Raw genomic sequence first — 12,512 nt, 5'->3', positions numbered from 1 at the left:
AGCTTAACAAAGGAGTTATATACAAAGACGAGGGTATGGTTTAAAGAAATCAACAAGGGATGAGGTAGTACTAGCAGCAAGTGGGGAGATGTTACCATCCCTGGGCCTGAAGGGACAAGGAATGGGAGAGGTCACTGGAACCAGGAGAGGGTGGCTATGTGGAGAAAGCCACCTGGCAACCCCTGTGGCCTTTGATAGAGGGTATATCTTACCCATACTCCTCATTCTCCTACTTCCCATCAGTCTCCTGTCAGTGCCTCCCATTGGCCACATCCAACAAAAAATTAAAGACCTAAAAGAGTCCATTGATGTGATCCATACAAGTGATTTTCCTAGGACACAGAGCAGGGTGGAGGATGGATATGGATCTGGAGAAGTAAGCAGGCAATATTCAGGAAAAGGGTAGAAAACAAATGGCTAGTGAGGAAAGGAGGGTTATAAGAAAATGGGAGAATCAACTCACTCATTTGAGAAATCCATTTTTGTAGGAGTAAATTTCTGTATCTTAAAAAAGTTAATAATTATCTCTACCAACCCCCTGCTTTGCAAGATTACTGTAAAGCCTAAACAGGAGAGACATGAAGATTTTATCCTTCATGTGGCAGTTTTTTTCTTTATTGTTGTTAGTCTACCCTGGCATTCTGCATGCAATTACTACTGCTTTGTCTGCTATCCTTATTAAGGAGAACTTAAGCCCCAGTTGCAAATGGTATTATTAATACCTAAAAACAAAAAGTTTAACTTTGAGGTGTGTTTTTTTTAATACATAAAAGAACTGTTTTGTCTTAGCATCTGTTCAGTGTGTGGAACACGAAGAAATTTCTTTTGATTGTTCATATGTGTTAATTTGGCAGATTTATTTATAGTGAATATAAGAAGAAATTGTGTCACTAGTAATTGGCATTAAATGGGCTTATTTCTCACATTGAGAAGTGATCAAAAGTCTTTGCTCACTTTGGGGAAATGTGTTAGCTCATTACAAAGATTTTATTAATGCTCTTCTAGAAGTGGATTGATAAGCAGATTCTATCAGCCCAAAGGTGTTAAAGTACTTCTCAAGCTGTACATCCACAGTATGTTTTATAGTTCAAATAATATCCGAAGTTCGATCATGTCACATAAAGTCCAAAGGTGCCAGTATCTCAGGGACATTTAGTTACCAGTAACAGATCACCTGAAACTGGATTAAGCAGAAATCGAAATCTATTTAATATCTATATAAATGTATGCTTGTTACTTTTGTGAGATAACCGTATGGTTATCCCACGGAAATAATCTCCAGGAGTCCTGGCTGAGATTCACAAGATGAGAACAGGAGTTGGGAAACCGTTGGGTACCCTGGCTGCCATTCTCTCTCTCTCTCTCTCTGAGGTCGCATGGGTTTCTTTTCACTGTCGATCTTTGTTCATCTGCTTCGTTCTTCTTTTTATAAACTATATTTTTCAGTTTTACTTCTCTTTGGTCTAAATATGGTCTCTGCAGCCCCTACTTTATGTGTCTTTGGCTTAGAAATATACCACCTGCAGCTCCCGTCTCCCAGGTCTCAGGGATGAGAAAGGGAGGATATGAACAAGACATCAGTTTCTTCAGCACGGCCACTGGATTGGCATGCTCTCGTCTAACCAGCTGTGCTCAGGCAGTTATTTCTCAGACAGTTAGGGCATGTGAGAAGACAAGTGACCCTTTAATAAGGCAAAGAAAATATATACTGTTATAATATTTCTGTGTACCTCTTTTCAGAGAAGCTGAGTGATTTTTTTTTAATTTCACATGAATTTTGAACGTTTGCAAATAATAATACACTCAAGTTCAGTTAATCTAGTTTCATGTCTGTCAACATTAGTTTCGTGTCTCTCAAATTATATTAAAATTTAACATCTTAGACAAATTCTCAACTCTGTAGTGGGTTCACATCGCAGTAAAGGAATAAAAAGCCTTTTAAAGTAAAATATTCATTACTTTATCAGAATTCTAGTTAAGAATTAAATTTGTGTTCATTTTGTCTGTTTCATTCCTCACAGGAGATGCATTAACTATGTGTATCCCACCATGCATATCAATGGCCTGTAAATATCTGTTAAAAACTTTAGAATCAAATGAAATTATACTTTTATTACAGATAAAGTTATTTTCAATATTAATTCTCTCAGTGCTGACATTTACCTTTTTTTTCCCCAAATTTCTGGGGAAAGGAGAATGTGTGGTTTTTGGCTAGAGAATATTTTAATAGTCTCTAATGTTTGTTCAGTATACAGCATAATATGTTGAAAACAGTATTCTTTATCACCAGAATTTACTAATTTGTTGTCCTTGTGAGCCATTCATTTGCCAACCATTTTCAAACACCCACTTGTACAAGGCATTGGACTTAGTACTATGGGGTATGTAAGAAGTTGGAATTTAATCTATTCTTAAGGGACTTAATATCTAATAATAGTCTTATCTGACACAGTCTACTTGAGTATCTGTTACACAAATTGGAAAGTGGTATATATAAGAGAAGTACAGGTAGACTGCTATTCGGAGGGGAGAACAATTACTTCCATTGACGGTGGCGTACTCGGGGAGAGATTGGAGAAATTTCATTGAGAAAGTACAATTTCAGTTAGTAGTGTCCAGGAATTAGATTTTTAAAAATAGGAAAAATACAAAGAATGTATTTTAAGTAATGACTCAATCAGGAAAGCAAAGGAGTTTGTTAGTCAGAAGTTATGATTAGTCAGTAAGTTGGTACAGAAAAGGGGAATAATGAAAATCTGAAAAGATAAGTTGGAGCAAGACCCTGGCAATCTCAATTGGAGAGTTTAGATTTTGTTCTCATAATACTTGGAGAGCCATTGGAACCCTTTGATTAGGTAGGTGACGAACAGAATCCTGCCTCAGGAAGACAGATAGTTCCTACGAAACTACCTTCTCTTAGGAAACCAATTACAGAAATATAGATTCAACCTATGTGTGTAATAGCTGGTATAATCATTTAGCAGTATTGAACAAAAGCAGCTTTTTAAGATTTTTGTAAAGAGAGATGGTATCAAGATGATGTTTCTTACCTTCAAGCTGAAAAGGTGACAGTATGCCTGTTCACCTGTTCCCTAGGTTAGCCTCTGTCTACCAGGACACAGACCTGGTTCAGGTCCCTATCTTTTGTCCCTCTATTGTTGATTTATTAATGCCTGTTTTTTTTTTTTCATTGTTTGCTTTCACTTTCAAAGTGTTTTGATTTGAGCAAAAAAATACATTGTCATTCTAGCTGAAGGAATACAGACGCTGTTTTCAACTCTCAGGTTACTTGACATCACGTTTAGTTTGAGACATACACATGTTCGCAGTTAAAGTAGAATTATAACGTGAAGCAATAAATCCCTAAGTTCAGAAATGTCACAGAACGGTTCGTGATTAATCACCAAATGAGTATGTGGAGCAATGATAGCTTTAAGCTTAGGCGAAAGATGAATGCAGCCGCATCGCTAGCTGGTTGAGACTGCGGTGTTTGCACTGATTAGAATTTTGAAAGATTCTCCTCAACCCTTCCCCTTATGGTCTACTTGCTGGTTTCCAGAATTATTTTGGCATGTTTGAATCATAATTTTATGTGCTACACATTTCAGGGCAAATGCCATTGTGTTTTTTTATCATTTTATCTAATTATCCTCTTAGGAAAAATCATTATTACTACTCAAATAGAAATAAAGATACATACCTCAGGTTGTTAACTCTAGATAGAAGAAAAAAGGAGAATATGTTTTGTCTTTAAAACTGCCAGACGTCTGTTGTTGTCACCCTTCTAAATAGATATCTCAAGCCAGTCCTGACTCTTTAATTACCACAGTTGAAGTGTAACATGTTAAATGTAGCATTTTTCTTATTTGAGGCGGTTTGTGTACTTTAGTGAAAATAGTCTCTTTAATGCTGAATGGTAAGCGTATTTGATGACGTCCTCTATCATATCCTTGTGGAAAGTGTGATAGAGGAAATTAGGGGAGAACTGGGTCTAAAAAAGACTTGATCAGGAAAGTTGATCTAACACTCCCAAATTTCTGCAGCAAGTATGTATGTTAGTGATTCCAAATAATATGTATTAAGAATTAAAGTTGTATCTCTTTAAAGTATGAAGAATAAATTAATGCTGATGTATATAAAGTAAATCCGTCAAATATATTTTTTAGGTTGAAAATACAATTTATGGACAGGAGCACATATATACATATAGGTATTAATTTAAAAGTTCTTAAAAGAAGAACTTGTGAGTGTCAGTCGCATTTATTTGATTAGTTCAACTTGAATGACCATTCAGACAATTATGTGTATAATACCACACCTTATCTTTTGGTTTGTTTCTTTGCTTTTTTTAGAGCTTGATTTTTATATATAAAGAATATTTTAAATGTTGTGAAGGCTTAATTTTTTGCCCGAGTCAAGAATTGTCCATGTGAGTCATAACTATCAAAACCAACAGGACAAAAAACAGTGTTGTCTTGGAGATCTTCCAGCTCATGGACTATATTCTGTACTTCAGTTGGCCCATTTTTTTTTTCAGTGCTTCCAGTATTGATTTTGTAGATAATGTGCTCAGGTTTTCCATCAGTAGAGTGAATTACTGTCATTTCCCATTTATGTAACTTATAGAATAGTAGAGGTTAGAGTAATAAATCCAAACTTATGAGAAACCTCCTTTAAATAATTGGAGTTCCGTGTAGTTCTCTGGGATCACAATAAAATAAAATTACAGTAGCTCGAAAATATCACCCTTCTTCACTGTGAAACTGAATTAGAGCAGCAGTACAAATCCTGCCATATGACCCATAAAAAAACCAGGGGATGGGGATTGAGCTGTACTCATAAAATAGTTACTCCTGCCCTCTGCAAACAAATCTATCACTTACTTTGGAAGGCTTCACATTTTGCACATCTGTACCTTGAACCACCTCAGAATATACGGAGGAGAAAGTTAGGTTGACCACTTTTTAGAGACCCCTGATTGTATTCCATGAATGATAAAGAAAAACATTAAGGGTGTTGATAAAGTTAAATGCAAGAGGAAAATAAGGACGTTAATTTTTTTTTTTTTTTTTGGAATCAATTTAAAGATCTATAATGACTCAAACAGATAGTTGATTTCCCATCCAGTAATCATTTTTCCCTTTCTTCCTTGCTTTGTAACAGGGGTCAGCAAACGTTTTCTTAAAAGTCCAGATAGTAAATATTTTAGGTTCTGTGGACCAAGAGACAAAATCGAGGATTTTACGTAGGTACTTATATAGCCATTTAAATGTAATCAAAAACTGTAAAAGCCATTCTTAGCTTGCAGGCTGTACAAGAACAGTCAGGTGGTTGGAACTGACCCACAGATCGTGGCTTGCCAGCTCCTTCTATAGGACTCTGTTTTGTTCAGGTGTGGAAGTTCAAGGGAGGAGGGTCTGAAACAGCTCTGGTCGCCTCATTCTCTTTTGCTAGTGACTGATGGAGGCATAGATTCAGGAAACATTTCGGGTCCCAGCCATCAGGAGAAGTCCCCTGGGAAACACTTTCTTCTCTTTTAAAGTAGACGTACGAAACTCCTTTTTGGCCTTGGACGGGATTATATGGAGTTGATGCATGAAGCTGCCACAGTCAGCTTTTGACCTTAGAGGGAAGCCTGGGTCCTAAGATTGGGGCATCTGAGAAATTTATGACATTGGCCTCTAGTGGGGAATAATCCTTCCTCACAAAACCCCTTATAGAATGTCTAATATTTTCCCTGCTATCCATTGTTTTCTTTCCAAGTGGGTTGTGCAGAGTATCACCAAGCTGTTCTAGTTTTGTTATTCTGCTTATTTCCATGGAATGAATGCTTCTATTACAATACTCACTGATACTTTTCTATGACTTCTTGTAGTACTTCAGCTTTATTGTCTGATAAAGCAGTCCACAGATGTTCTTTCATGTTTGTGATACTGTTTAGAGTTTGAGGGAAGAATTACACTTTCATAATAAAAATATATACATTTACTAAAGCAAAGAATTTTGTGTTACATTGGTCTGTCTTGTGCTTTATCTAAGAAAGTTTGGCTTTCTGAAATACTAGAATATGATACTACCTGTAGGAATGAGTAAAAGCTTATATATGTAGGGATGAGGACATAAAGCTTCAGTCTGTGATCAAGTTTTTATCTTTCTAGGCTTGTCAATCAGTCCTCATCAAATAGTTGGAGTTTTTTTCAGCTAAACATAAAAGTTTCTTTTATAAATTAATTCTAATAGCCATTTATGTATTATTCCTATTTTTATTCCTTCAGCAGACATTTATGAAGCTCCAGCTATGTCCTAGACATTGTCTTTTCTTGGGGGGGAGTAGAAGGAAGAGTTACATTTAAGATTCAGTCATGGTCATTGCTTTTAAATAGCTTACGATTTACAAATAGCGTCTAGCACAGAGCGTAATAACGTGAGCACTTAGTAAATGTTAGTTGCATCCCTTCCTCGTGAGACTTCTTAGGTGGCAAACAACTTAGTTCTAATTTTGACAGGTACATACCAGAGGGAAAGAATGGGAAGCAGAGAGAGTAGCACAGCCAAGAAATGAGAATGCAGAGTGTACAGCAGAATTGCACTCAGGACCACCTCTTCCAAAACAGAGACGGGGAGAGGAACAAGAAATATTAATTTACATAATCTTAGGGAGGGGTGATTTTTACTCAGTAGTATTTAGTCCCTGAGTGTGTGCCGAGAATGAATGAGAGAAGGAGGAAGTGAATCTGCTGTTTTCTAAATTGCACTCAGTTCCATCATGCATATTTATAGAGAGAACCTCTTCTTACACATAGCGTGTTTTTATTGTTTAAAGATACTGTATATACGTTATGTGCTGTTCAGTTGATCTGCTCAGACACTAGGGGTAAAACTGGCTGATATTGGATTTACTGAGAAACTTTACATCTGCCTCTACTGTTGCATTGCTAAAGTGTTTTCAAGGATAATCTTGACCTTAGAAACTAACACCTTCATAAAATGGGGCTCCAGTGTAATCTAATAAAGCTGGAGCATAGCAGGCCTATTAGATTGTGATGAAAAAATATAGTAGAAATTAAGGTGGTGCAAAAGTAAATTATGGATGGTCTTGAATGACATGCTGAGGGACTCAGGTTTATTTGAAGGCTTTGAAAAGTCACTAAGTTTGCGCCGAGGAATAACTTGGTAAGATCTATATTTTAGAGTAGTAATTCTCAAACCATATTCCCATGATTTAACGGGTCAGGATTTCCGTCACTATAATTGAATAACATAGTGGATTTCTTACCCAATTTTCAGAAAAATGTTAATAATTAGAATGTTCTCAATTGTAGGTTTTTCTCTTATGGTGAAGAAGTAAGAAAGAAATATTCATAGAAGAATTCAAGAAGTTTAGTTTGGCAGCTTGTGTTTTCCATCAATACATGCTAATGACTGTGCTTTTATGTTGTCTGTGTATAAAAAACCATTTTTCTGATAGCAAATGTGTTATAATTAAATATGTAGGTATTTCATGGTGACTTTTGTGAGACACCATTGAGAGTTTAGATGAACCCTTGCCTGAGCCTTGCTCATTGTGAAGAAAGACTGGAGATGGGGAGATGTTTGTCTTAAATGCTTTCTTTTCTTGAGCTTGTATCTGTAGGTGTGCACAAATGTTTTGAATAACCAGCCAGCATATATTTGAAAATTTTCTATGTATCGTTAATAGGAGCTTCCTAGAGGACCCAGAAAACCTATAGAATGCAGTCCATATTCTCAATAACCTTAGTTTTACTTGGTAAACAAAAACTACCCCAATGTCATAATTTCTAAGAAAGTGCTAAAGTGACACAGGTATTCAGGAAAGAAGGAAGCATTGAGACTTTTGGTAATCAAGGGAGACTTGTAAAAGGTGAGACTTGCACTGTATCTCATAATCCAGAGGGGCAGAAAGAAGGGCTTCTCTGAAAGAAGCAGCGTGTACAGTGAACATGGACTTTGATCTGAGTGCAGTAGAGATATTTACTGGGCATCTTGGAAAACAGGTTAGGACCAGTAAGATTTGATCAAATTATGAACGTGATCCCAAAGTTTAACATTGTCTTTGTCTTAAAACTAGCTAAATTATTCTTCTTCCTCCATAACTCTTCAAAGTTTTCAAAATGGAACATTTGAGTCTTTGAATCATTTTTTTGGTGAAATGTGTTGTTAATTCACTTAGGACATATTATCATAATTATTTACTAAAATTAGAAAGGAAACATAATTAGCTACTTTGACTATCTTTGCTTACGTATCCTGTTGTCTTTATAGTCTGAGAATGAGTTTGGTAAAACCCATTCATCCAAAAGTATTTAATGTGCGTCTTCGATGTGGCAGGCAGTGGATATCAGACAAGAGCCCAGCCCTCAGAAGCCTTACGTTCTAGTTGTCATGGGAGTGGCAGGGAGTGGAGGATGGACAGAAGGATGGTCATTCAGGGAAGGCTTAGGTATGTGTAATTTTCAATAAGGTAGTCAGAGAAAGGTAACTAAGTAGGTGATAGTTCTTCAGAACCAGGAAGCAGAATTTAATAATGAAGTCTTTGGCATTTTTCAAAAAGCTTTGACAATTGATTTTTTTCATAAGAATATGTTTGCTAGGGTGTAAAAGGGAACAAAAATAGATGGTCAATTCCCTGTGCCCACCTAATGATTTTTCAGATGAACGCGCTGGACACTCTTGGTCAGACTGCTTTGCACAGAGCTGCCCTAGCAGGTCACCTGCAGACCTGCCGCCTCCTGCTGAGTTACGGCTCAGACCCCTCCATCATCTCCTTACAAGGCTTTACAGCAGCGCAGATGGGAAACGAAGCAGTGCAGCAGATTCTGAGCGGTGAGTTAAAAGAGATGAATACTGCATTCTAGTCCGTCTCTTCCGTGTCCACCGATATACACAGACAAACTTTATGCCACTTGTTTTAAGTAACTCTTTGGAATGTTGTTTGCCTGAATATTTTCTTGCCTTTCCTTGCTTGCAGTTTAGCCTGTAGCCCTGTTCATCAGCCTTTTTTTGGTGGGATGACGTAGGTGTCATAGTAAGAAGGAGGCAAATACTCTCTTTAAAATTTTTTAGTTTTAAATTGAAAACTTGACTCATGGGTCTTAGGATCAAAGGTTACTTAAAAGTCTGTTAAGCAGTGTGGAATTATGGTAGCTCTACAATCTATCAAATAGAGAAAATTACAAATATTCATATGGTAATGATCCTTAATTAATTATTCTTACCTGTGTTATATTCTGACCTGGTTTTTGTAATTCTTAACTTCATTGCACTATTATGAAATTATCTTGTCTTTGCCTGGTTTCAATATAATTATAAAACCTTGCTGAGTGTTACAGTGCCCAGTGCCCACCTAATACAGTGTTAGATACTTTAACTGTTTAGTTTATTGAGGGAGGCCAAACGTGAAACAGATATGACAATAGACAGTGGTTTCTGAAGCCCAAAATTTAGAGGAAATAACATAGTCTACCTACTTAAAAATGATGAACTAGATACAAAAGAAATTTAATATAACTGGCTCTTCTTTCTCATTCCTTTAATTTTGTCTCTGGATTATATCTTCTATAGAACGACATAAACCAGAAGAGTAAAACGGAGAAGGCTACAGACTAGGAATCAGAAGTTCTAGTTCTTTTTCCTACCTGTAGTCCAATAGTTCTTTACTCCATCAGGCACAGGGCCCACTTTTAACGATGAATATTTTACAACATCCCCTTTACCGTCCAGAAATGAAATTCATAGATAATATGACGTAACTATACAGATAACTTCCAAAAAAATCTGTATTGAATTACCTAACTGTAATATAAAGGGAAAATGACAGTAAGTTACAATAAAATAATTTATTATTATTATAATGGTAATAGCTTGGGCATGTCTACACTAGGAAACAAAAATTGACCACATAAATTTCTGAAGGGCCCCCAGAGTACAGCCCAATAACATTACACTGAAATAGGGGACGTTACTCAACTTACAGAGCTCATGACAGGTGTTGTTAGAGCTGAATCAGAGCTAACCAGCCTCATAAGAGTAACTGTGCTACATTGTGAAAGCTATTGGTGAGGATTTATTTTCCTCATGCTACTTCATTCTTAGATAGTGATCTTAGATGGTGATCTTTAGACAGCTGAAGACAGACCTGTCTAGGGCATCTTCACTATCAAAATGAGTAAGATTCTGTCTCAAGGAATGAAATTTCCTACTATAGGATTTCAAGCTTGACCTATGAAAAACATGGCTTCATTTAACTGCTTGTTTCAGAGCAATAGTACATTTGCTTAAAGAAGATAATCACTCTGACTAGGAAATATTTCTGCCTTCTTAGTAAATTCTAATAATTCCTGAAAAGTGTGATTTTTGTTAAAACATTCTTAATTTTTGTCTTATACTTTTTAGTAAGAACCATTTAGTACTGAATTTTAAGTTAGTTTCTGTAAACTGTAATGATAAATCAGGCAAACATACATCTATTACATCAAAATTTGTAATAATACTGTGCATGATTTTTAGAAGTAATTGACAAAATGGGGAGGAAAGGATTGAATAAATTAAGCAGATTAGACCTATTAATGCTTTTAAAATTGTCTTCTAAATAAATACAGTTACAATATGTGACTCCTGGTAAAAGATAAAATTAAATGTTGAATCACAAATGAAATATTTTTCTCCAATTGTTTTGATACTTCTTAAAAATTGATATGTAAGATAAAGCATTATGTAGATAATTAAATGCTTAATTTGGTACATGCCAGAACTTTTTAGTTTAATTCTTCATGTTTTTTATTGATCTGGATAGATAATACAAATAACAGAATTATATGGTAAAGTCTTGCCCTTCAAAAGGTTTTTTAAAATGGGAATTGTTTCTTGTTTAGAAGAGAATGTAATTGTTTTTTCTTTTTTGCTGAGGAAGATTTGCCCTCAGCTAACATCTGTTGCCAGTCTTCCTCTTTTTGTATGTGAGCTGCTGCCACAGCATGGCCACTGACAGACAAGTGGTGTAGGTCCACACCTGGAACCAATCCCAGGCCGCCAAAGTGGAGTGTGCCAAACTTAACCACTTGGCCACCAGGACTGGCCCTAGGATATAATTTTTTAAACTAATATTTCCATGAGAAACTTGTGTGTCTGTAGTCTGTGAACCATGTGCTAGCTCAGCTTTGCAATTATACCTACATTTGCTAATCCAATTCCAGTTTTATATGTGTAATGACTCCTGAAAGAAAGATAAGTCATAGAGGCTATATAGTAAGTTTCTGGTGGCTCTGTCCTGGGTAACATTGTATAGATTCATTTAAATACACCTGTTAATACCGGATTTGCGATCCATTTTTAGAAACCTGCACTTTCAAAATTAATGTCAGAGTAAAGAAAATAAGATAAGTAGCTTTTTATAAACTAGCATTTTAAAACCTTTTTTCAGAAGATTTGACTTTTTTGTGTAGACCTGCTTTCTCTGTGCCTGCTCTGTCCAATGTGATAGCCACCAGCTACATGTAGCTAAATTTAAATTAATTAAAATTAAATAAACTTGAAAAATCTGTTCCTCAGTTGTACTAGCCACATTTCAAGTACTCAGTAGCCACACATGGCTAGTGATTACTGTATTAGCATAGATAAAGAATATGTCCAGCATCACAGACAGTTCTTTTGAATAGCACTTTTAGGCTAGATCTTGACCCGAATTCTTCTGATTGTATATTCCAGTATAGTTAGTTGCATTACTGTTACCTAATCATTTACAGAGGTGAGGATTAGGGGGTTTATGATAGCTAAATTAAACATTGAAATAAGCCTCTAAGACCTATTGCCAGTCCGGTAGTCTGATACTAACTAAATGGTCAGTCTACAGGAGATTTTTTTAAAAATAGCAAATAGCCTTCCAGCCTTTGAAACTTTACGTTTCTTTCCTTTTTTTTTTTTTTTTCAAATTCTAGTGGGCCAGAATAGAGTTGGAGAAAAAATTAGAAGTTCATCTCCAGCCTTTGACCTTAGTGAGATCTTTAATTTCATACTCTGCAAAAGCCAGTGTGCTTATAATGGATTTTACTAATATAGTTCTTTGCATATCAGCTACTCTTCTTTTGCCTATATTCCATTTTTAAATTCATTTTTATATCACTTCTTTAAATTGTGCATCTCTTTGTACAAAGTTCCTGGGCTGTGTATATATTCTTTCAGCTAATACTTTGTTCACATTGTTTGTAAAAATGAATCTGTTCTAAGCCTGTTCAGAATTTATAATGGATGCAGAGCTCTATAATTTGAATAGTAATTAATCAATATCTTTAAATAACTTCTTTACTTTCTACTCTTTGGCTAGGACTAAGAATTTCTCATAGTTCTCAGAAGCATTCTTGTATTTGCATAAAAATTTTTGCTTGGTTATAAAATTATACCCCTTGCAAGTTAGTCTACACCAAAAAAGATGTGCCAATTTCAGACAGTTCTTAAAATTAAGAAATTCAGCCATGTTAAGTATCCCTCAGATGCTA

At 35.7% G+C, this 12,512-nt stretch overlaps 1 protein-coding gene across 1 annotated transcript in view; it reads left to right on the top strand.

The window, feature by feature from the left end:
• TNKS (tankyrase) overlaps nt 1-12,512 on the top strand; it is a 202,131-nt gene that overhangs the window by 144,444 nt on the left and 45,175 nt on the right. The window contains exon 12 of the mRNA XM_070598134.1: nt 8,673-8,844. Within this exon, the coding sequence (XP_070454235.1) occupies nt 8,673-8,844 (172 nt within the window). The remainder of the gene's footprint in view (nt 1-8,672; nt 8,845-12,512) is intronic.

Source organism: Equus przewalskii, chromosome 28 (genome assembly GCF_037783145.1).
Source record: "Equus przewalskii isolate Varuska chromosome 28, EquPr2, whole genome shotgun sequence".
Classification (NCBI taxonomy): Eukaryota; Metazoa; Chordata; class Mammalia; order Perissodactyla; family Equidae; genus Equus; species Equus przewalskii.
Note: the sequence above shows the minus strand (reverse complement) of the source record. Positions and strands in the feature narration are given on the sequence as shown.